At 46.8% G+C, this 25,796-nt stretch overlaps 1 protein-coding gene across 2 annotated transcripts in view; it reads right to left on the reverse strand.

The window, feature by feature from the left end:
* Window positions 1-25,796, reverse strand: part of GREB1 (growth regulating estrogen receptor binding 1) — a 627,979-nt gene that overhangs the window by 274,064 nt on the left and 328,119 nt on the right. For both annotated transcript variants that reach the window (XM_069605957.1, XM_069605956.1), the window contains exons 11-12: window positions 16,467-16,817; window positions 6,596-6,724 (exon numbers count right to left, since the gene is read on the reverse strand). In XM_069605957.1, the coding sequence (XP_069462058.1) occupies window positions 6,596-6,724; window positions 16,467-16,817 (480 nt within the window). The remainder of the gene's footprint in view (window positions 1-6,595; window positions 6,725-16,466; window positions 16,818-25,796) is intronic.

A 25,796-nucleotide genomic window follows, 5' to 3' on the forward strand; every position in this document is an offset into this window, starting at 1 on the left:
AGCAGGATCCCTTGAAGCTGGGATGCTGAAACTTTGCAGGACGATGACTTGTGGCACGAGCTGACGACCACTGAAGTTCTGGTGACGAATACAGAACTGCGATGATTCTACCGAGGTAGCCCACTGAAGAGCTGGTCAGTCCACCGGGTGGTCATGCGACACTTCCAAAGGCTCAGGATGACTAGATCTTTGTGAATGCCTTAAGACTGGTTGGTGCCACCAGTCCAAGGGTTGAAGCACCACTTAGGGCCTTCGCAGGTCAGGCAGTACAGCAGGGCTTCACACGGCCAATCACAGGAAAGGATACTGGGCCTCATCAGGAGTCATCCACAGATCTCAGTCATCTGCTTGTCTACACAGGACACTTGCTCCAACGCTGATCTGAACAACTGGCTGTACTCTTCTTATCCCAATACTTAGCTGGAAGCCAATCCAAGCCCACCAATGGTAAGGATCTGCAGCACTCAAACAGCCAGCAGTGGTCTAATCAGGGGCCGCTGTGGGTTTCACTCATGCCCAACTCCTAGACACTTTGGCACCCCAGATGTGGAGTGAGACCAGACAGTCCCTCCCACATCCTGTGTCCACACACACCTATCCAGCAGTAGCCAGAGAAATCAGCAGTTTTCCCAGGTGAATGTGTGAACATAATAGGGATTTCCTGACCCGAGAAGGCAGGAAGAAGGCCAAGAAACAATATGACCAAAGAACAAGCGACAAATGTCAGGGCACGGCCATTTTAGGGCACTAGCCATGCTTAGTAGCCAGACACAGTAAACGTGTATGTGCAAACTAAAAGTATTGCAAAAATAGTAAAAATGTAACTGCTGCACCTAGCTTGTCTTTAGGCACATATAAAAATAACCCAAAAAAACTAATGTAAAAGACTAGGGTGATACAACAATATCCCAACTGCATTGTAAGATGCTGTGTGCACTGTTAAAAAGTTACCAAAAAGGCAAAAAGACAAAAAGGAAACAGTTTCCCAGTACTAATATTCTGAAGGACTGATCAGTTTCCGCATAACAAAATTAGCAAAAGGCCAGGGAAATGAAGCAGAAGGGTTTGCTTCCTTGTAGAAAGTCTGGGCAGGTTCAAAAACAAAAGCAAAAAGTTTGGGAATCCATAGAATATGGAGGGAAAGTTGCTAAAAGATAAATCTTTCCTGACGCAAGGGACAAGAAGGAAACGTCCAAAAAGTCTGAATTTCGGCTGTTCGAAAATTCAAACAAATCGACAATTTGGTGGCAGGGGTTGCGGGGGTGTCCCCCACACCCTTGTTTACTATATTGTGAGTGGGGCTTGCGGGGGTGTCCCCCGCAGCCGGTCCCGTAAAAAGTTTTAAAAAAAGGAAGTTACCCTGCGGCGCCGGTTTCCGATCTCGGAAGTGAACGGTAACAGGCATCACAGAGACACAGCGAGTTGGCGGCACACAGCGAAGTGTGCCACTGCAAGGTAAGTAGGGGGCCTGGTGTGGGGGCAAGGGCAAAGGCTGAAATGTTCAGGGGAGAGAAGACTGAAAGTTATTCTCCCTAAATCTATCCAACCCCGATCCAACAAGAAAACCGATATACGTTCTCATATTTGCAAAATAATTTTTCCTTTGGGGAGCCGGATGGACATATTTTCCCATGCATGTTGGGATGACAAACCTTTGTTAATTGTGGGCGCGGGCTGGATCCGTTGGTCCAAAAATTGGCAGTTCTGCCTTTTGTTAATTTCTGCTGCCACTTCACCTCCGGTAAGCCTTACTACCCCTTCTGCCAAAACTGCTCCTTACCCCAGCATCAAGCTTGGCCACATTACTGGCACTAACACCCTTCTAACCTTCTCTCTCCCCCACTTTTTCTCTCCCCCTCCTCTCCCTTGGTACAATGTCTCTCCTCGTTGAACTCATAACTCATGCTGCTAATAATCTCAATACTTGTGTCTTCAAATGATGAATGTCATGCTGAATGTATGTCTTACTACCACAACTCACCGTCACCACGTACAATGCAATTAATGTACTATTGATCTTACCTGTTATGATGACTATATTGACTTGCTGCACAAAAACATGTCATCTTTGACTAAACCAAAATCTTAACATTGAACAACTGTCCCACAAATTTCCCTAACAATGTCACTGTGCCGTCTACCACTCTCTCACATGTCACATCACTCACTTCACTAATCACAGCCTTGAGAAAGACTTTGGTTGAAACACGCGTCGGCTGTTTGTACTCACCAATTCTGGCCAAACTGGCCTGTTTGTGTATTTTTTTAACACGCCTGGCACAAATTGCCATATTGACTCTGTTGGTTGGTTACACCAATAATAATAAAAAAAAACACATGCTCTAAAAACTAAAAGACTGGACTATGACTAGACATTAACAAAAGGCAGAAACGTCCATGGGTCCAGCTTCAATCGTGTTGGCCCCAACTACACCTTTGGGAATTTTCTCTGTTCCTGGCGTATAATAGACTAATATCTAGATACATATAGGTTTTGCCCTGATTCCATAAGGACAAGCACCTTTTCTATATGTTTGCGCTTGCACTAGAGAAAAGCGCCCATTAGACATGTTTCTGCTTTACTACAGTCTATCACCATACCTCACTGCACTTAACCTTTGTAAATTAATTTTATGTTTTCTTTTGCATTTAATTGTTTGTCTTTTCTATTTGCATTTATACTCATCAGTCTACAACTAATGTGATGTTTTGATGGAATATAAATATATGTGAACGATCTACACTTCTGTAAACTTTTCGCTGCAGAAGGCCTTTAGGGCTTTTGTTCCTAGAAAATGTTACTTGATTGTTCTTGAAAGCATCCAGTTTTCATACCTTGAGTAAACCTTGGTGAATAAATTTGTTGTAATAAACTTACACCATGTACACATTTTGTGTCTACATGTACGAATGAATGTGCATGCAGCCCCTTTCCCTCTTGGGATCCTTTAGACTTTGACACGAGTTCAGAATAGTGGTGACCTTTGCAAGCACCAACTAATCCCCTTGTGTTTTGAATAATGGCATACAGCATTAAAAGTATGCTTTAACTATCGTCAGGCGGTTATCCCTGTATGTGATATATTGTTACCTCAGCCTTAGGTTCCGCCAGTTGGGCTGTCCCTCCAGTTAATATACTGTTCTTTTTACAGTGCAGCGAAGCCCTAAGCTTCACTACACTGTCTTTTGCTCATCTGCTATGGGATAACTGACATGCCCTTTAAGCTGTCAGTACTGGGAAATATTGTTTCCCTTAGTCTTGTTTCTTTAGTCTTACGACTTTGTTACTACTTTTTATCATTGTACAATGCATCTTGCAATGCATCTGACAATGTAGTACAATGGGGTTCACTTTTTGTTTTGCCCCAGACTAACACTGAAAGAATTTTTGATTACTCTAGGTGTGCTAAATAGACAAGCTGGTGGCAGCAGTGACTTGTTACAATTTTTTGTTGCTTTTCATTTTAGACTTACCGCATGTACCATGTTTTGGCTATTAACTGTGGCTAGTGTCTACACATGGTTGTGCCACATGTTTTTTTGCTTGTCCTTTAGCCATCTCGTTTATTAGCCTTCCTCCTGGCATGTAAGGCCAGGAAAATCCTTATATGACTTCCAGTGCCTGGGAAAGCAGAGGCTTTTGGCGGGCTACTGGAGGGCTGTGTGTGTTTGCTGGCAGGATGTGGGCTGGGACTGTCTGGTCCCAATCCACAAACTGGTTTCAGTGTGTCTGAGCAGTATGCATGAGTGTTCCCACACCAGTGGTCCTGATTGGATTGGTGGGGGGGTGGCTACTCCTGCTATTGGCTAGTGGGAGTTTCAGCTCTTAACTGGATTTTTAGGATAAGAAGAAGGCTCCTGCACCCATTCTTCAGAGAGATGCTGGAGTAACCTGAAGGAGCAAGGGCTCCTTTCCAGCTGTGAGACCTGTGAAGAGACCGGAGACCCGACTGAAGGAAGCCTGGTGACCAACGTCTGCTGCTGTCCTGGTGGAGCTCTGTCTTGCTTGTGATCTTCAGCAGTCCTGCAAGGGAGCTGCGACCCTTGGAGTGGAAGGAACATCCATTCCTGATGTCTGCTCGGTACCCTGCGAAGAAGAGCCTTCTGAAGTGTCCCAAAACCGTCCTGTGGCTGACAAGCTCAGAGTTTGGGCTACTGTGCTGCTTACGTTCGGAGTTGCGACCTGTAACTTGAGGGATCCTCAGCTAAATACATTTACTCTGCATACACATATAAGATAGTGACTTTTGGGAAGGGGAATAGTTGGTTGCTGTTATACTAGCAAGGCTTAAGGTTCTAGAGGCAGCTTATTCGCACAGCAAGTCTTTAAAGTTCCAAAATGCGACGCTAGCAAAAGGCAGTTCAGAGAGGGCTTAAACTCTTGAGAAGCAGCAGAATACAAAATGTTCCTATGGATACTTTAGAGTCTCTAGTCTTTAAGATGTAGTGAGATTAAACCAACACTGGAAACCCTGCTAAGAACTCACCAAAGGGACACAAGCAGCAGCTTGAGTCTGAGGTAAGAGGGGATACCCTGAACAAGGTACGCAATACCTTTTTCTCCACAGTACCTTGGGTTTGAAGAAAAGATTGTGGCTGGATACTTCTCGATGTGGCAGTGCTGGACCCGACCACCGGATTCCTTTTTTGTCTGATGACAAAAGGCAGGACAATGGATGGGATCTCTCAGCAGCAGTCTCAAGGGAGAACCTCTGGCATGGCTTTCAGCAAATTCTCTAGTAACTCAGCGGTTTTGGCGTCTTTTCTGCAGCACCAACAAAGGACATGATTCGCCTGGACAATCTTCTTCGGTTTCTGAAGTCCTGCACTCTGTTGAGGGGGACTTAAACGGTCGGATTGTGTCTCTGGAGGTTCACCTGGAGCCCAACAAAGACTTGGAACGATTTCGCTTTACACAGCAATGCACTTGTATTGGGCCGGAGGTCTCCTGGTATTGGGGTTCTGCAGCTCTGGAGAGGCACAGCACCCCGGAAGATGGCTCTGGTTAAAGTTCTTCTTGGGACAGGTTGCAGAGGGTCCGGATGATGTGATAGAATTTGCAAAGCCCTTTGGTAATTCATGTTGCAGCATGCAGGTCACATCTCGGGGATGCCAGGGTGGTCACCAGAAGGCCTTTCCAGAAGTGCATTGCCACCATCCAGGTGGGAGAGAACCACGGCATGGACAGCATAACCGAAGATGTTTGCTGGATGAAGGATTTGATTTTCTGCAGGAGGGAAAGTTGGTACCAAGCTGTTTGTGTATTCCCTCAAGACATAGAAAAGCTGTACCGCACAGACATGAAACATACAGTTGCATGAGGCCACACATTATGCAGTGTGTTATGTGCAGCATTTGTGCAGCACCCAACAAGTGCTCAGATATACCTTTCTTGCACCATGCATAGTACCTCATCCACTGTGCATAACCCACTGTGTTTCACAAAACCGCAGGAATAAAATCCTCTGCTTGATGACCACTGACCCACCATCCCTAAATGTATATGTAGACAAATGCCTGATAGACCGACCTTCTTACACTATTAGTATCTGGTTTGAATGCCCCCAAAGGGTCCACTCCTTGCCTCTGTCGCCAGAATTGTACAGGTGCCAGTACCAAGCATGGATCCTCTTTGCACAGCCTGCTTCCTATCTCAATGCTTCCTCAGCCTGTGCATACTCCTCAAACATGGAACCTTCTTTAACGCTTTCCACATTCCACTCAGCTCACTAGCTCGGACCAAGAGACTGACAGACATTTGTGTGTTTACGACTTCCTGGAATAATCATTTTAAAAAATATGCCTTCAACATGTTTAATCTTCATAAACAAATGTTTCCCACTGTCCCATGCCTATAGTCTGACCAATCATCTACAAAGAACCTCTTATTATTAGTTGCATTTTATTTTAAATATAATATGTAGATTTCACATATTAATTCATAAATCTTTTTTTTTACATTTTTGAGAAATACTTAATACAAATTGTTGTCAAAATTGTATGGCACATCATTTTAATTGAAAGACAAAAAATATTGTAATAAGCACTTGCACTCACTATACCCTTCAAGAAGTATTAGTGAAAGCACTGGGGCAGGGCAACACCCCAGCCTTTATTTATTGCACACATATGTGTTGCTGTTGTGACTGTGAGGTTGGAGACACTTTTTTTAATAACTAACAACCTTTCAAATCTATAATGAATATAGCTGTTTTTTTCCAATGCATTGGTGTTGTACAAAAATGTTTAGTATGCCCGCTTCATGGCATCTAGCAGCCAGGTCCAGGAGCCAAGAATCCCTAAGCAACTAAAGTGTTAAGAATGGAAGGGTTGGGTGGGGACTGCAATGCCAGCTTTAACAAAAAACGACGCTGTTTCAGACCTCAACCACTAGATGCCAGGCGTATGGACAGCATGTACATCTATAACGGATTCACACCATAAAATAAGTCTAAAACAAAATATATTGCTTGAAAATGTCACCAGTTGAACACAGCATTACGCCAAACATGGATATGTTGTAATCATATCATGTAATCTGAACAATTTGACTCACAGGTGTCTGCCTGATTGTTAGCGAGAAGCGGCCCCTCACCTGGGCACAAGGTGCTAAAAAACGCTCCCAGGCTTTCCACTCTGCCAGACATAAGCTCGAAGTTGACCTCTTTCAAGTACTCTGCCGGAGTCAACATACTTTCTGCCAGAACTCTTGCTTGGTGCTTCCCTAAAATGAGAGAAAAGGGACAAAGACAATGCAACAATGTAATGTAAAATGATAGCTACATAAACAAGTCATGGTGAAAACACCAGAAAACAGTGTATTTGTTCAAGTCATTATGTGTTGTTCACAAGATTTTTTATACTATCAGTCTTCAGTTTATTCTTGGCAAAATCCACCACTGTGCGTCCTACAAAGCACTATGCTCCTTGACTGCTCTATTACTCTAGGTTCCTGCCTTCCATAGGAAGGTTAGAGAGGACCTGCTTTTTCAATGATGGGGCCACAGCTGTGGAACTCTCTCCTTCTGTCTGTAATTGAACACCCCCTGTAAATACACCCCCTCATCCTAATTTACAAACATTGACATACATTAGCATCAGCCCCTTATCAGTGCCAGCTCTACGGGTAATGCACATTAAAAGCATTTGTCCAGCAGATATGTGCACAGTGTGCACCATGCACAGGCCTTTATTCACAAACAGGACCTATGCATTCTGGGAGAAAGTATTGCGCCATATCAACAGCTAGAAAGCTACGCGCTAGCTCCAGACATCTGTGTTCTGCTTGCAGGGCACAATGTCCAATTGTAGCAAGGCCGACTGAGCCCTTCATCCTTCCTAGGTTGATAAATTGCCTAACGTAAAGTTGGATAATACTAACACCCATTATTCAAGCACTTATAAGTTGGAGGAAACCAGAATAAATCGCTATATATGTAATGCTATCATTGGCATTGGTGAAGTTAAGAATGGACAATGAGAATGTAGAACCAGAAACCCTAGATATCCCTGTGAGTGGTGTGGATTGTCTAAGGGGACCTTGTGTAGCCCTTTACTTACTGCGTCTAAGATCTGACATCATTCAACTATCCTACAATGGCAATTCCTTCTTAAGTCCAGAACAGGTTGGTCCTAAAGAGGCAAAGAATTGCACAGGTAGCCACTCTTCAACAATGCTTGCCCAAATGCAAACAGAATCAAATAAATGGACATAGCAACGGTCAAAAGAAAGGGAAATGGTCACGGGAAAGGTTCAGTGGAAATGGTCTGTATGAAACTTGACCAGAGTTGGCAAAACATTCTCAGACTGTGTGTGCATTTGCCAACTTTCTCGACTGTGGTATAAAGAGGAGAATAAACATGTCAGAGTTAGTATATACAAATCGATGAACAGCAATAAGCACTAGTGATAAGAAACATTGACATCATGGGTGAAGGTGGGATCTCTCAAGAACAATGATCAAATATAGACTCCAAACCAGTCCTGCAAGCCTTGCAAGAAGCACAGGGTGATAACAGAGGGAGATGCCAGGACTGGCACTTCACTTGGACAGCAAAACGTGAAACAGACACGTGCACCTATGTGATGACAAGACAATATGTGCTATCTCTTTCAAGGAAGACATCTTCTGAGATCGATTTTTTTTGTACATTTTGTACATTTTTCTTTACATGAAGTGCCTCGTGAGGGCATTTTCCCCATCCGGGCAACGGCAGCAGTGTTTTTTTCGTTCATTTGTGCTCGCCGCCATTGGCCTCCTCGAGGACACCACAACTCCAAGATGGCCACTTGCAACACCTCTTCGGTGCTCACCACCCCCTCCAGACCAGGCCACGTGTGATTGGTCCCTTCTCACCATTTACTGGCCAATCATCGTCGGCAGGCGAATCGACGGCTCACCCACGAAGGCCACACACTAAGGCTTCCTGTCTGGAGCCTGTGTCTCCACTCCATCCAGATCCCGTGCGGCATCGGGCACAGGGCCCCCACTGCAGGAGCAGTGTTGCCAGCACCCCCAGGTGAGACTTGGGAGGGCCCCCTTGCTGCACTGACCGCCGCACTACGTCCGCACACCTCCGGCACAATCAGATGTGAAATATGCTTTGTGCGCCATTTTTCTACGTGAAGTGCCTCGTGAGGGCATTTTCCCCATCTGCGCAACAGCAGCAGTGTTTTTTTTGGTTCATTTGTGCTCGCCGCCATTGGCCTCCTCGAGGACACCACAACTCCAAGATGGCCACTTGCAACACCTCTTCGGTGCTCACCACCCCCTCCAGACCAGGCCACGTGTGATTGGTCCCTTCTCACCATTTACTGGCCAATCATCACCGGCAGGCGAATCGACGGCCCACCCACAAAGGCCACACACTAAGGCTTCCTGTCTGGAGCCTGTCGTGAGCCGGAGGAGCCTGGGGCCAGAAACGCTGTCCGACTCTAGCCATACTGCTAGACCTTTTGGGGTAAGTGCCTCTATGCACCTTGCCTCTCAGTCTACATTTTGACATTTATGTGGAACTCCGCAAAGACTATCCTTATGCTTCCTAGTCATACTTAGACATCCGCTACAGGTGTGATCTGCAACACTGCCCCCCTCCCTGAACGCCACTCAATCAGCAATGTTGCTCAGACGTTCTATTCTCTTGTATGTTGTGTAATCCCACCTTACAACGCCCTGTTCAACCGACAGTCCATATCTGCTAATCGAATATTATTATCGGCTCTCTATCTTTGCCTCGTCCATCTAGTCAAGGTGTATGTTACTCTTGTCTGTGCATTTAAGCTCTCTGTGCTCAGTCAAATCTAGATGTTGCCCTGCCTGTGCTCTCAGTCATTTGTGTTCAGTCAAATCTAGATGTTGTCCTGCCTGTGCATTTTAGCTCTCTATGTTCAGTCTAATCTAGATGTTGCCCTGCCTGTGCTCTCAGCCATTTGTGTTCAGTCAAATCTAGATGTTGCCCTGCCTGTGCTCACAGCCATTTATGTTCAGTCAAATCTAGATGTTGCCCTGCCCGTGCATTTTAGCTCTCTGTGTTCAGTCAAATCTAGATGCTGCCCTGTCTGTGCCTCTCAGCCACGGGGGATACCTCTGCCCCATCTAATGAGACCCAATTTCGTCCCTTGCGAACAACTACATAGGTATCCCACCCAAGTAGTTAGCACCACCATCATGCACCTCAGTGTAATCCTTCTACTGCACCACGTTCTAGCCCCACACGCTGCCCATGTCACTCAATTACCTACGGCAACCACACCTGCCCTTGGGGTTAAACCTGATCTGCCACTTAATAATCTGGCCTGCAACAAAATCCAAGCCTGCCTGAACCTATACCATTTAGCTCTACCAACTATGACCCCTATAACAAACCTTATGAGTCCTGCAACATCCACCGCAGGCGCCCACCTCCCCAGCAACCACTTTAACCAATACTTTAATGACCCAGCTCTCTGGTTGGAACACTTTGCCATGAAACCCACCCCCAATCAACCTTGCCCCCTCATTCTTAGAAACCAGAGACTTGGCTCCAGATTCCGCCTATGACATTCCCGCACCAATGCCACTAAGCAAATCCCACAGATTACTAAGCAAATCCCACATACTCCACCCTGCTCACCTTCATCCACCGCTATATGCAAAACCATTACCACAGGGGTTAAACTGCCTGTGTTCAAGGGCGCTCTGATCAATGCTAGATCTCTCACAGCACACGCTCTAGACATAGCCGACCTCATCACCACTGCTGACCTTGATTTCATTGCCATATCTGAAACTTGGCTACATGCCGCATCTGGACCCGCTCTATCCCTGGCTTTACCGCCTGACTACGGCATCACACGTTGTGACCGCGCCTCTGCCCAATCCAGAGGCGGTGGCGTGGCCTTCATCCATAAAAACTCCTTTGACCTAAGAGTGGTCTCCAATTCCAAACTCGAATCAGCTGAACTGCTGTCAATCAAACTACTACTAACGGCCAACCAAACGGCTACCCTTCACCTTATCTATAGGCCCCCTGGCCCGGCACCCACCTTTGTCAGTGAAATTTCTACTCTCCTCCTCGACAAAACGAAAAACAATACACAAACCATCATCCTAGGTGACCTCAATCTAGGTCGTGGTGACTCAAAAGATCCCATGGCAACTGACTTGGAGAATGCTCTAACAGACCTTGGCCTCACCTTGTACATTCAAGAACCGACCCACATCAAAGGCAGGACTATTGATTGGCTAGCTGGTTCCAATTGCAATATGCAGGTCCTCAAGAATACCCCATGCTTATGGTCTGACCATCATATCATAACTTTCAATATCGAAGCTATCCCACGAGCCCCGACACCGATAGCCCCAGCACTCCCCACTCGTAGTAAAAAAAACATAACCAAGGAACAACTCCTCCCTCTGTTACTCCCTGCCCTCAACGCGGCTACCAACGCATGCTCTGACCCCACCGCCTTAGCAGACACTTATAACCAAACCATGCTCACGGCCATAGACACCATAGCACCCATCAAACTTAGGAAGGCCAAACCACGAGCACATCTTAACTCCTGGTTCACTCCACAATTAAGAATCCTCTGCAAAGTTAAACGCTGTGCGGAAAACCGCTGGAAAAGCTACCCGTCTGATGAGCATAAAGATGGCTTCCTTCTTGCCTCCCTTACCTACAAAGACGCCATCATCACTGCTAAAAAAGAGTCGCTCAACAATCGTATCTTGTAAGCTGACTCAAACTCCAAGGAACTCTTTAGAATTCTAAAAGAGCTCGAAACTCCAGTCTCCCCCCCAGACACATGCACGAAAGATAGTAAATGGTGTGCTAACATTCAAGCAGCCTTACTAAACAAAATCTCCACGCTTCAATCCAAAATTAAAGACAAGCAGGACAGCCTGAAGTCGGACAACCGCTCACTCTCCCTTGCCAGGTCCACCCCTTTAGACACTACCAACACCAAACCTTTCGCCTTCTCACCGCTCACCGTTACTGAGGTTGAAAATATCATCCGCAGAATTAAACCATCCAACTGCCAAGGTGACCCCTGCCCAGCTCCCATTAAGGACTCTGCCCATGATCTAGCCCCCTTCATTACGGCCTTCATCAACTCCTCCTTTAAAACAGGTATTGTCCCTGACAACCTCAAGGACGCGTGGGTAATCCCGTTACTCAAAAAACCTTCCCTAGACCCAAGCATACCTACGAACTTCCGACCTATCACTACTGTACCGTTTCTGCTCAAAATTCTGGACCACGCAGCTTACCTTCAGATCCAAGACTACTTGGAATCTAACAATCTGCTTGGTCTATGACAATCCGGTTTCCGGCCCAGACACGGGACCGAAACTGCTCTAATAGACCTAAAAACCCAGATTGAAGTATTGAAGGACAAGGGCAAACTAGCAATGCTATTGCTCCTTGACCTCTCCGCCGCATTTGATTTGGTCAACCACCAGATCCTTTGCAGGCACCTCCACTCTGCTGCAAACTTCTCATCTTCCGCTGCGGCAAGGATCAAATCCTTCCTGAGCAACAGATCCATGAGGGTCTTTACACCATCCGCAGCCGCGGACCCCTCCCCTATTCACTGCGGCGTACCTCAGGGTTCCTGCGTGTCACCTACACTTTATAATATTTTTACGAAACCACTTTTTGATGTGCTTGACTGTCTGGGTGTCACCTACACTAACTGTGCGGATGACACCCAGATACTCATCCCCATCTCAGTTGATTATCTAGCTGACACCAAGGCCCTCAATGACATCTACCTGGTCATCCAAGCCTGGATGGCCCAACTCCCGCTATGTCTAAATGACGATAAAACGGAGCTCCTTATCTTGGGTACCCCACAACGCCTGAGCAAACTTGAGCCATCTTATCAGTCTTTCACCATAGACGGTAATGTCATCCGAGTCTCGAAAGACACCAAAACGCTAGGCTTTTACCTTGACGCCACCCTATCCTTATCGAGACAAATAAATGCTGTCAGGTCTGCTTCTGCTTACACGTGCAAACTTATTGCAGCCTGCAGACCATTTCTCACTACTCCCAACAGTGTCACACTACTAGAACCCTCATTATGGCAAAAATAGATTACTGCAGTGCTCTTTACTTAGGTACCAGCCAAGAGAACCTGAATAAACTCCAAACTACCCAGAATAATGCCATTCGAGCGGCCTTGAACATCCCCCGCAACCACCACATCTCAGAATCCAGAACCAACCTAAAGTGGTTACCTGTCAAGCAGAGAATTTCCTTGAAAACACTTGCCCTTACACACAAATGCCTGGCTAACAAAGCCCCGATCTACCTCTGCAGTCGGCTATCCCGCCACTCTACCTCCCGACCACTTAGAACTGCCCAGACTCATTGTCTATCGATCCCCAGGTTTAAACTGCAAAAAGCGGGGGGCACCAGCTTCCCGGTCTTAGCCTCCAAACTATGGAATACCCTTCCCGCTACTATCAGAGCTCAAGACTCCTTCAACACCTTCAAGACCAAAACCAAATCATGGCTCTTTGACCAGCTCTAAGACATGCTCTGCGTCTCTGCCTGACATTCTTTGACCTGCCTCCTCTGATTTTACCCTCTGTTAATCCAGTGGCTCTGTAACTTATGTAATATATGTAATTAGAAAGACGGTTAATATGCTGTTACTGTAAATTTGCTAGTGTAATTTTCTGTGTAATATTTTTGTATGTACATTACTGCAACCTTGTACAAAGTGCGCCCTGATGCCTCCGGGCCTGTTGGTTTTGCGTGTTATAAATAAACAAATACAAATACAAATACATCTTTCCTTTAGAAAGGAAACTAGATGCTGATTTGGGCATACACTAGAAATACATAATGAAGTATACAGGAATGGCTGGCCACAGAAAGCAATAGTATATATGTTTTAGTTTCATGATAGGTGCCTGCGTCGCACCTTAGACGGGGGAGGAACGTCCACTGGGTAGCTAGCAAGGACGCTGACGATTATTCCTCCATCTCTAACTGAGATGCGGTGCATAGAAGAATTGTCAGTTTATACGTCTTAACCGACTCCTGATTCCCTGTTGTACCAGAGGTTTGACCTTGTGCTCAGTTTGAGTATCACTGTTTCAAAGTACTCTCCAGCTGGTGTTTGATATTTCTAGTTGATTATCTGTGATCATTCCTTTAAGCACTAATCTCAGCCAATTTACAGTGCGAAAACGCCCCGTGTGTGGAACACCTTACGGGCTGAAGCTATGGAGCACCACTAACTTGAAAACAACGATGCAACACAATACTCATAGTGCAGAGGTGTTGCTCAAGATGATTTTTCAAACACTTGTTTTGGCCTAGTCGATGCTAAACAAAACCCACTACAACTATTACTAATAATGTTGATAACAACGACAATTCTATTTAGAAATAATGTTCATTATTTGTCACACGATAAGCAGCTTGTATGAAAGCTAGCAGTAAAAAGTATGCAGTAGCCCAAAAAATACATCTTTTGCAAAATAGTGTGGTGCTTTTTCTTTTTTTCTTTTTTTGAAAAAACTGCTATTTCTATCACTTTTACACATTTCTGTGCCCACTTTCTAAGAAAATATTCTTTTGCAAAAAAATCGAGTCATTAAATGTTTAGAGGAAGATCGACTCATGTCCCTATAAGGACTCGCAGTACACAAGCTTTCTAACAGAACCTGATTGCAGATTGCTTGCTTCGTTGTTGGAACTTACTCCAGCTTCCCCTCTTACTATGTTCTGGATACCCAGGACAGGGGGCACAGTACCCCCTCGGTGCTGTAACACTACTAAGGTGGTGATGGGGGGCACAGTATACAAGCATTATGAGGCCTTCACTGAATCCAGCATTAATAACATGGACTAGAGATGAAGCTTTGGCTCGTGGCAATCATTTGGAATATCTGTTAATTGGTGAGGATCAGAGTAAGTGGTGATCTGAGAACACAATCCACAGCTGCTTGCACATTGCGGAGAGTAATGCCTGACTGAGAGCTTGAATCACCTAAAAGAATGGGGTTTTCAGATTTCCAGTGCACGTGTCCGATTGTTGCATGGCAGTGTGCCTTTTACTGAAGCTTCAAAAGTATGCCTCTGCCAGGACTAGTGCATTGAATTGCACAACACTTTTCAAAGTATTGGTTACTACGTGATGGTGTTATTGATATGGCGTACATGCTACTGCACTGTGTATTTAATGCCTACTACTGGTCTGTTGAACTAAATCGCTCACTGCTTGCGCACCAAGACAATACTTCATCATTCACTGTTGCCACTGATTGCCAAAGGTAATTCCCTGGTACCTAGTGGGTGGAGGCTGTAAGCATCACAACTCTCTAAGAGTCAACCATCTGACTGTCATTGGGCCTCATTACAACTCTGGCGGTAGCCGTGCTCTTATTAAGGGCACGGCTGCCGCTGGATTCGCATTTTTACTAGCTTTGGCGGACCAGGTAATTGCCCATTTGCGGGTGCCGGTATCAAGGGCGTCCCGATCCCCATTTTGCCCCATAGGGCTGAATGGGGATGGGGACGTCGGCTGCACCGGCACATTCAGAGTTGTGCTGGTGCATCCGACGTGATCTGCTTGCGGGTGCCGTTACACGTGCCAGGAAAAATCTGGCGGGTGAAACGGCACCCGCGAGCAGAGCACGTAGTATGGCGGTCCGGGAACTACGGTACCGGCATGCTTACTGGTACCGTAGTTCCCGGACGCCAGGGTCGCAATGAGGACCATTGTTTCAATGAAAGACTCTGGCGTCTGATACCATGCACTGCAACCTTCCAGGATCATGTATGTTCGTAAAAGACAAAGACCTAATTAGAAACTCGGAAGATGCATGCTGGCCCTCAACAGTGTCCAAGTGCTCTTTGACAGGTCTGCATATAGTAGACCGCATAAAGAGTGGTATTCCATGATTTTGCCGACATACACTTTTGTTGAATTTATTTTGTAGCATGTTTACCACTTTTTTCCCCCACAAAAATACAGATGGTGAATTAGGGTAATGTATTTAGAAAGAGAAGTGGACGGAGGAGATGTGGAGGCTCTCCGCCTGCATTTTGCAGTTTAAAAAAGTGGTAAAGATTTGCAACAGAAATATGGTAAATGTGTATTTCGGCAGCAAAATTCGGGAAAACCTCAGATGCTGAAGGGCAATATGCAGGAGTCATAGACGTGTATACAAACCCATAAATTACAGGTAAGTAGACGCTTCAGTGACAGAGATGCACTCAAAATAGACAGAGAGAGAGAGAGAGAGAGAGAGAGAGAGAGAGAGAGAGATGTGTGTTCATAAGCAAATAGTGGTCTTTGTGTCTTGTTCATGTATGGCTATGGACTTTATAAAGGACCAATTGGCAACGTAAATGCTCTTAAAATGTTACAAGTCACCCTGGCTTTGCCAAAGATCCCAACTTATTCTTCTTGACTTTGGCATTTGAGGGTTTACAATTTACTATGTGCAAATCTTCAATCGAGCAGCATAACCTCATTACATGTTAGTATTTATCAAGTAAGAGAAAAGATTTTGACTAGTTGCTAAATTGCAGATCTTAAAATCACAAAAATGTGTTCCACTGGGTAAAACTCTCTCTCTCTTTACCTCGCATTGTACATATATTTCCACTCGATCTCCATCTTTTAATTGGTCTCAACCAAACCATACTCTTCTGTGTAGGTGGTCCTGCTGCTACTTCTCCCCTGATCTAAGTTCACATTTTAGCAAATAGCTGAACTAAATCCTTTACTCCTCTCACTCCTGTGCTTACCATCGGATGAAGTCTATGAGTCTTCGAAAACTAATGCATTGTTCCATCATAATATTTCCAGTTATTTTAATTAAAGGTTTCAAAATCTGCATTTTGATTGATTTTACAACTTGACTAACCCTGTGCAAGGCTTTTGTTTGCACTGACAAATCTCTGAAAATGGGGAAAAAAACATTCAGTGGTATGTGGAATGTTTGCGTTCGCCTTACCTGTCACTGCAATGCAGGATTCCAGACTGCGGGTCCGGGTTGCGCATATCATCACCACATAATTGGTCTGTCCCAGTTTCCCTTCAACGAGCAGCTTAAACATTTCTGAAAGTCCCTCCGCCAGGGAGTAGCTGCATTCAATGATCTTCACGCTTTCGTTGCAAGAGCTGGCAGCTAGCCCGGCCAGCCAGGGCAGCTGTGCTGTGGTCACCAGTGACAAGTAGCTGGGCATTTGAGGGAACCCATGTGGCCCGTTCGGCGGATACTGCCGGATGTCAGCGAGGTGGGATTCCCTCCACGAGCGCATGAATATCTGCTCCAGATCTTCTATCAGCGGGATCTGATCGGAGGCTGGCATAAACAAGAAACAAATCATTATTTCTTCAAACCCATGAAGAACATCATGTCTGAACATACAATGGACCGATTGTCTCTGAGCAACACCCATGTGCGCGTGAATAACAAAGACACACCGACAGGGCAACTGCAGCCTTAACATGTCACGCATTTTCAGTCACAACCTTTACTCCAGATGCGTGAGAAACACGTTTCCAGTTCCTGGGGTGCATCCTGGCCAGCTTCACACAAGATGAGCAAATTCGAAATAACTCACCCCAGCCACACTTTTATCATACGTCTGTTAGTTATTTAGACATGTTTACCACTCTGCAGCCATGTCTTAATTGAGAAAGTTATGATGCACTGCTCATGCAAATGTATGTGATTGGAAGAAACAAAGAGCAAGTATCCACACTCCCTACAATAAGCATTGAATGCACACATGGGCAAATACAGAGTGAGAATAGTCAGAAATAACTTAACTGCCTTTTTCAAACGGAACAATTGGAGCAAGCAGAAAAAAATTGAAGTAAATGCACAGTTTTTCCCACACTCTTGCCCAGATACAGTCCCAGATGTAATGAGAAGTGTTATTTTCTGCTGTCGGGAGTGAAGGAGAAACTGTGCTCTTCCGTTTGTTGAATCTTCAGACCAGCTTTATAGTGATCTCTGTTAAGGGTGGATTTCATGATTTAAATTGCCTAAAAATTTGCTGCTCCCCTCGGTATGTCCAGTTATGCGTAATTTAAGCGCAGGTAGTTTACGCGTGAATAGTGCACAAACAAGCATGCGCAGAAAGTTGACGTCAGTTTCCCCCTGGGAATCGCCTGACTGCGTACAAGAGAAATCATGATTTCTGATTTTTTTTGTAGTATTGAATGATGAGAAAACATTAGGGGCAGGACATGGAACGGAAAGTCAAATCCTGCTACTGTGGACTGAGGCATCGTCACGGAGCTGCCTGTGTGGGCACAGGGCGCACTGCACCTCAGATTTGTCCCTACTGAAAACTCAACGTAAAATCCAGTACTGGGTACCGGTACCCTTGTTTAAAGGTGATATTTTAAGGCCCCAATCCACTTTAGAGTTTGTAGTGATGCAAACTAACAGGGTGAAGACGGGAGAGTGCTCCACTGCACAGCTTTACATCTTTCCAACCCTGAAGGTCTTACTTGTCACTTGCATACACACCGTAGGGATCTTTAACAGGAAATGTGTCTTCATAACCCTCTGACTGGGCGTCCACTTTATTCCACGACCTTCTTTGCTACCGCGTATTCTTGTCCACCTAAGGACCTCGTAATAAGTTTGGTGGATTTCTGAATGCAAATATTATATGCAGTAAATACCCTTACCCCAGGTGGCGCTTCCAATTACAAGCGATCTGCTGTCTTGCCGCCATTTCTGGAAATATGATTGCTTGATTGATTGATATTTTATTTCTATCGCGCTCATACACAAGTGTTTCAGAGCGCGACCAGGCAGAGAAAGGGAACAGGGGAGAACAAAAACAACGATCTTACTAGGCCCTGTGACATTGAGAACGCGCAAGTGCAGGGTAGAGGGAGAAGGGGGAGAAGTGCATGGAAGGGGGAACAAAAGGAGAGCGCAGAGCGAGAAGGAAAAAAAACAAAAATAATAATAAAATAATAAATAAAAAGGCAACAAACAATGGGAGTGCAGCCAGCAAGTGGCAAGTGCTGGGTTTATGGCAGCAGGCCGGGTAGGTCTGAAAGTGCAGGAAGAAAAGGGGAGGGTTGTATGGGTACAGATACAGACCCCAGTGCCGGGGGTGGCCCGGAGGCAGGGCGTGAGGGTGGCAAGATAAGCAGGTACCTGGGCCCAGAGGACAGAGGGTGGCCAGGTGCATGGTGCCAAAGGAGAGTAGAATCAACAGGGGAGAGGAGAGGAGAAGGCAGAAGCAAAGAGGAAGGTTTTGAGGTGCTTCCGGAACCGGAGATGGTTCTCCTCAAGTTTTAGAGTGGCAGGGAGGCTGTTCCAGAGGGAGGCCCCGGCCGAAGACAGAGATCTGCCCCCAGCTCGTTTCTTTGAGAAACGACTGACCCTGAGGGAGTTAGAGGTAGAGGAGCGGAGTGCTCGAGATGGGAGGTATTTGCGGAGCGATAGCTGAAGGTATGTTGGACCCAGGCTCCAGAAAGCCTTGTGGACAATGCAGAGGGTTTTGAATTTAATCCTTGCATCCACAGGGAGCCAATGGAGAGATTTCAGAGCTGGAGAGATACGATCCCAGGGCTTGAGGCCAAGGACAAGTCTCGCAGTCCTGTTCTGGATAAGTTGTAAAGGGCGGAGAGTAGAGGCAGGTAGATTAAGAAAGAGGCTGTTGCAATAGTCCATCTTAGAGAGAACCAGAGCTTGGGAGACAGTGGGCTTCTGGGGGAATGAAAGGAAAGGAAGAATACCTCTGAGGAGGTGCAGTAGGAGGTTTGACTTTTTTGATGCATCAGCGATGTGGGCAGAGAAGGAGAGTGTGGAATCCAAGGTGACACCAAGGTTCTTGGCCTCGCAGGTGGGGATAGGAGGAGGGCCAATATGCATGCAATATTTTCCTCATTTATTGTTCAACATTTTCCACGGTCATTTGGAGGATGGAAACTCTGTGTGTACATGGTAGCGCTTCATTCCGCTGCTGTACACGTTTTGGGGAATACACACAAATGTAAATTCAAACTCTGTTGTGAATTTCATGGTAAAGGTGGAGAGATTGGCATAAGAGATGCCTGCCCTTTTGCCCCTTGTATTGCCCAGCATACAAAAACTTGTTTTGCAGACTTGAAGGGAAGCACTTTCACTTACTCCATTTTAAAATGTTAATTTCCACACTTTAGGGTGCAGGAAGAAATGGGAGTTTTGACCTCTGAATATGGCAGTGATCACCGCATGTGGTAGGCATTCCAATGGAATACAGCCGGCAGTCATTCTGGCAGGCCTATTAACTGGTGGACAGTAAAAACAGGCAGTATTGCCAAATACTGCTTTGCTATTACCATTAGCTCCATACTCAGGATTAGGGACATAATCCCATACCCTGGACTAAGGGTTGGGAGATTCCATCTAACACAGGCTGATGTTTTCAGGTTCGAACAACGTGCAATTTCTAATGCAAAATAAATCTGTTACCATGTGGATATCTTCAACAACGAAGTAGACTCACTGAGAGAAGAACAAGCACAAAATGCAAACATGATCTCTGCATGTGCTTTACAAAATGTGCAAGTCCTCAATTCACAAAGTTAAATTGGGCATTGTGAGATGAACAGCTGGTCTGAACATCCGTATGCAGCTATCCCCCCTCTCAAAATCAATGTGAGTGAGAAATACTTTGCAACCTAATTAATTGCTGAGCTCTGCGCCATCTTCTGAAGGAGTGGAGACCACGTGTGGACAGCATGCCTCTGTCTCATTGGAGTAACTGGCTGAATCGTGAAGATGGGTCATGGAGGGCTAATGCTTAGGACAAGCCCTGATACATATTTGGGATAGCTAGGAAAGACAGGTCAGGAGTGACCATTTTCTGTAGAGCACCTTTAAATCGATCGATTTGACATGGTCTCATTAAATGTTATCTGTGACAGTGCATGCTTTGTGCATTATTTTTAAATAGTTATTAAGCACAAACCTTGGTTCAAAAATCAGCAAAGTAAGGCACTTCCATGTACTAATTAATGGCAACTGTGTAACACACTGTCAAAATAGTCACGGTTAGAACATACAGTATGACTTGGCAAACCCTCCACTCACTCTGACTTCTCGGGAGGATGCCCGTCCAGTGGAACAAAGGAAACGGGGGCGAAGGTTTTGGCAGGTTTGGAAATGCTCTCACTTCCATCGGCCTAACACAGAAAGCAGCAATGTCATCTCCAACCAAAAACAGGTTTACAGGTTTAGGCAGGAAGGGATGCCCTGCAGGGCCTACGGAAGTATTTTAGTGGGAAAAAGACAAAACATGAAGACCTGGATGACTCCCCGCAACCCCCATGACGTGTCCTGTTCATGATCCAAAAAAGGTTGTATAGGTGGGACGGTCATTGATCTCAGGGGTCAGGGATTGATGAAGCAGGCTGGGCACAGTAGGTCGCACCTTTTCCCCCACGGATCCGAGCTCGGTCTTCAGTTTCACACTGGACTGCGCAGACTCGAGATGTGTCTGCAAAGGCGTGAGGCGAGGAGATGGTCCCATTCTTCAGGGGGCGCAGCTACTCCCGTCAAGCGCTCGCCTCCACAGCTCTGCATCACATCCCAGAGTTCTAGGGGGCATGCACAAAATGCACACGTTTCACTGTACTTTGGCATTAACACGTCACTGTGTCAGTCCCGGTTTTTCCCGGAGGTGGGGGGGGGGGGAGGAGGTGGTTACTGTCTCCAATCACCCCGTGAGGTCTCTTGCTCGCAGGAAAGTCCCGATTGCTTTTACCCTGCAGGGATCCTCCTGTGTGTCACTGCAAGATGACTATTCCACTAGTAACAAGCCTGACAGGGAGTCCACTGCCACTTTGTTCAGCATCACAAGGGCCAGTCACTGCCTCCAGTCAAGTGCATTATATACCGTCTTGCATATTCGTTTCACAAAGAACATAAGACACCTAATATTGTCCCTAACCCCATAAATGATTTAACATTTACTTTGCGTCCACCATATTATACACCAGCCACGCAATGTCAAAGCACACTTTATTCTTTTAATAAGCCCATGTGCAGACCCGCATGTTCTTTGCAGTTCTTTCATTATAAGGGGATGCCTTCAGGTAGCTCTCTACTGCCGCGTTGTGGCCACTATCGATTCATTTTTTAATTTTTTTTTATTTTATCGGACATTTGTATGACGCTGATACACAAGTGTTTCCAGGCACCACAAAGCAAAAAAAAGGGCAGGGGGTACATAGGAAAATAAAACAACAGTAACAGTCGTACTATCCCTTGTGACGTTCTTACCGTGCAAGTACAGAGACAAGAAAGTGCAGAGGGGATGGAAGTAGGGGGAAGGGCTGGAAAGGGGGTAAGGAGAGCCAGCCCCCTCCCAAAGCCCTCCCCTAAGGGTCCTTGGACTGCCCTGCCTGGCCCTGTCTGGGCATTTTCTGCTCTCAATTGCTGTTGCCTCTGCCTTATGTTGCCTCTGCAATTGCATCTTCTAACTGCCTACTCTGTCCTGCTTAAGCTGCACCCACGATCCCGTAAGCATAGCACCACCTCCTCATTACAGCCTGTATAATTTGTTCCAACTTCTACCTGTGCATGTCTAGTTAAAATGCTGGTTTTTTTTTTCACTCCCAAGATGGCCGCCGGCAGGAGAAGTCACGTTTGAATTGCGCTCTCACCGGGCCGCCGACAAAATGCACATCTCGTTTAGCGTTGGGCGCAGAGGCCACCTAACCTTTACCTGCGAGACCCGTATTCGGGGGAAAAAAAGCACCCGAGAGATGCGACTGCCCCTCCCCACCGAGAGAAACCCCGCCAAGAACACGGAGACTGAGGGCGTTGTTGGGAGTGCAGGAGTATGACACACTGAGGCCTGGGGGCGACCACAAGCACCCATCATGCACCTCTGAATGAAAAAACACTATAGTTCCTGAAGCTGCGGGCCCTCGCTTACCAGTTGGAAGCAGCATCCCCGGGTCCAGGCAGGGCAGGGGCGTTTGACGTCTCGCTCCCTCCGGCAGGGAGCACTGAGGCCCGGGTGCGGACCGCCGGGGAAGAGCGGGTGGCAACACGGCCACAACCAGACCCCCACGGGGACACACATCAGGGGGACGCAGCCGCTGACTGGAAGCCCCCCCCGGTGGCACCAGCGGCCACGATGCGAGGGGGTGGCGCCAGCCATAGGACCTGTGTGAAGTATCCTCGGCAGCGGAGGTGAGGTGAACCGGAGACAGAGGTGAGTGCGCCGGCACTAGCACTCCTCCTCTCCCCATCGCGAGCGGGCCAGGAAGGGCTCGAACAGTTTGTCAAGCACTGCTCCTTCAACAGAACCGCAGCACACCCCCTAACTCTTCCACCACTATTTGACAACAGGGGGGTAAATTGCAAGGGGGGCTGCTGCATCAAGTGAGGGGGAACAAGTCCCCAATTGAACAGGGGCCAGCTGACATCTTCGGGGAAGTATCAGGGGACCCAGCACTGGTTCTCCACGCCGAGGCAGCCATAAACCAAACGCCCTTTGTCCCCGCTCTCAGGAGCACAAAAGCAGAGCAGGGGGAAGCTCTACTTTTATCCGAAGCCAACATAAGTGCTCCACAACAAGCACAGGCGAGACAACCAGAGACTAAGGGCCTCATTACACGGATGGCGGTAAGGATTTACCGGTACCGGTAAAATACCGGTACCGGTAAATCCTTACTGCCTTACTACGAGGTCCCTTTGCGGGTTGGGGGATTTAACGCCTGCTTTTTGCAGGCGTTAAAAACCAACCCGCAAAGGGACCCATGGAGCTAATTACGGTACCGCAATTTGCGGTACCGTAATTAGCGCCTTCCCCATTCCCATTGAGCCCTATGGGCCAAAAATGGGAATGGGGAAGGGCAATGGTGGAAGGGGGAATTACCGCCCCGCCAACCTTGGAATGGGGCGGTAATTCCCCTTTCCGCCAAGGCGGTGCCGGTATTTTACCGGCATGAACCATGGCGCTAAAAGCGCCATGGTTCTCCACCATCCGTGTAATGAGGCCCTTAAGTAGGGCCTCATCCACGAGCAAGAGAAAATGTCAAGGGCTAAAGGGAAACGTGGCGTATCCCAAACCGCATCGCAACCCCCCAGACAGGATTCGAACCTGTTACAAATGTGGTCGTCAGATGCATCATTGATCCCAAAGGACCGGCGAGGCGAAGAACCTGCACCAAACACTGCCCCTGCTAGCCAGAGCTCCCTTCCACCGACAAAGGACAAAATGCGGGCCTGGTTTGTGGAGCTTCAGGACAAGTTTATGTCCACGGTGCAGGAACAATTTACCTCTATGAGGAGTGACATGAAGCAGGCAGTCCAAGAGTTAAAAATAGATGTGGCCAAGCTGGAGGAAAGGACAGACACTCTAGAAAGAATCGTGCAAAATGTGGAAGAGGAGGCGAAACAGAGCAGTGAAACACAGGAACACATGGTCCGGTTAACCCATAACCTGGAAATTCAATGCAAGGATCTCGAAAACCGCTCCCGCAGATCTAATATTCGCATTAAATCTATGCCTGAATCAGTGACGGACAAAGACCTTAAGAGTGCGGTGCAAGAAGTCTTTAGGGACATAATTGAGGAGCAAGAAACTGAGAGAATAGGGTTTGATAGAGTCCATAGGGTGAGTCTGAAAAGAACAGGTGCCCCAGGAGAGAGGCCAAGGGACGTGCTTGTTGCCCTATCATCATATCCGCAGAAGGAGCAGATTCTAAGGAAGGCGAGGCAACTAGACCACATTAGGATGAATGGGGTGGAAATCCAATTATATCAAGACCTGACCTCAGCAACACTTTTAAAAAGAAAGGAGATGGCCCCACTGGTGAAGGAGTTGGTGGCGAAAGAAATTAGAAACAAGTGGACTTTCCGTTTGGCCTTCTATTCGAGTGGGAAGGTAAACAGAGAAGAGTGACCACCTGTGAGGAAGGACTCCATACAATGGGCCTGCAAGCGGAGGACGTCGCAAGAGGAGACCGGACAAGGGGGGACTCACACAAGAGGCCGAGGGGATGTGAGGGGATATGGCACAAGAAGAGACAAAATGGCGGGGGAAAAGCAGGACACCCAGCGGGAGAGAAATAGAAATCTTTAAGTTAAAAACAGTAAGAGGAAAAATTCACCTAACTCCAACTCCAAGTACACAACCTTGTACAAAATAGTAAGACGACGCGAGGAGATCCCACTACTTTGGAGACGGTTGAAATCTGAAGGGGAGCCGCGGGTGCGGGCCTCTTATACTGTGACGGCCTACGGAGCATGCCTAGGCGGGCCCTAAAAGGACGTAGATAGGACACAAAAGTGTCGGAAGTTTTCCTATAGGAAAAGGCTATATAAGTGTACCGAGGGGTCCCAGTCTGGCGACGGGGAATATTCTAAGCATGTGAATCCATGAAAGATCCAATGCTGGAGAAGGTCGGTTTCAAGAACGGTGAAGGCGGGAGAAGATAGATTCAAGGGAACCACGGAATACCATTAACTCGGCGGGCCGGCAGAGGTTCCGGTGCGGACACTATCTGCGGCTGAGGGAGATGTGGGGTTTAGGATTACCTGCAAACTTAGTCCTGAGTCATGAGAGGGCAAGGAGCGATAGGCGCAACGCCCTAGCAACCTTAGGTGCCTGGGCCCTCCTCGGGATCAAAGTTGAGTTTTGGTTAATAGTTGGGGGTGAGTTGAACAGTTTGGGGGGAAAGGGGGTGGGGGAGACTCCGAAAGAGGGATGGGATCACAAATAGCGGAAAAGAAGGCAATAGTAACAGACTAGACGAGATGGGGAATTTCAGAATCTTCTCACTAAATGTAAGGTGGCTGAATTCGCCAGTGAAGAGGAAAACACTGGAGGCACTGGCTAGAAGGGAGAAGGCAGACTTTCTGCTCCTCCAGGAGACTCATATTAAGGCACTAGATAAAAAGAAGATACTTCTGAGAGGGTACACGATCTGGGTGCAGGCAAATGCAGGGGATAAAAGAGCTGGAGTGATGATTGCAGTAAGGGGGGGGTTTGGGGGAAATCCTCATTGATACGCAGGTGGACAGGGAAGGGAGGTTCGCATTTGCAAACCTCACAATAGATGGATCCTGGCTTACCCTAGTGGCTATATATTCGCCAAACACAGGACAAGACAGATTTCTGAGAGACACCCTAGGGAAACTAGAGGGATTTGCGAAGGGTGAGATAATACTGGGAGACCTAAACTTAGCCTGGCATCCCAAGCTGGATAGGAGTGCGGGGGGAAGCCATGGTCAGGGAGCCCCGTCCAAACAACTTAAACAAAAGATGGAAGAACTGGCGCTACATGATGCCTGGAGGGAAAAGAAGGA

Source organism: Ambystoma mexicanum, chromosome 4p, assembly GCF_040938575.1.
Source record: "Ambystoma mexicanum isolate Mex_15411 chromosome 4p, UKY_AmexF1_1, whole genome shotgun sequence".
Taxonomy (NCBI): domain Eukaryota; kingdom Metazoa; phylum Chordata; class Amphibia; order Caudata; family Ambystomatidae; genus Ambystoma; species Ambystoma mexicanum.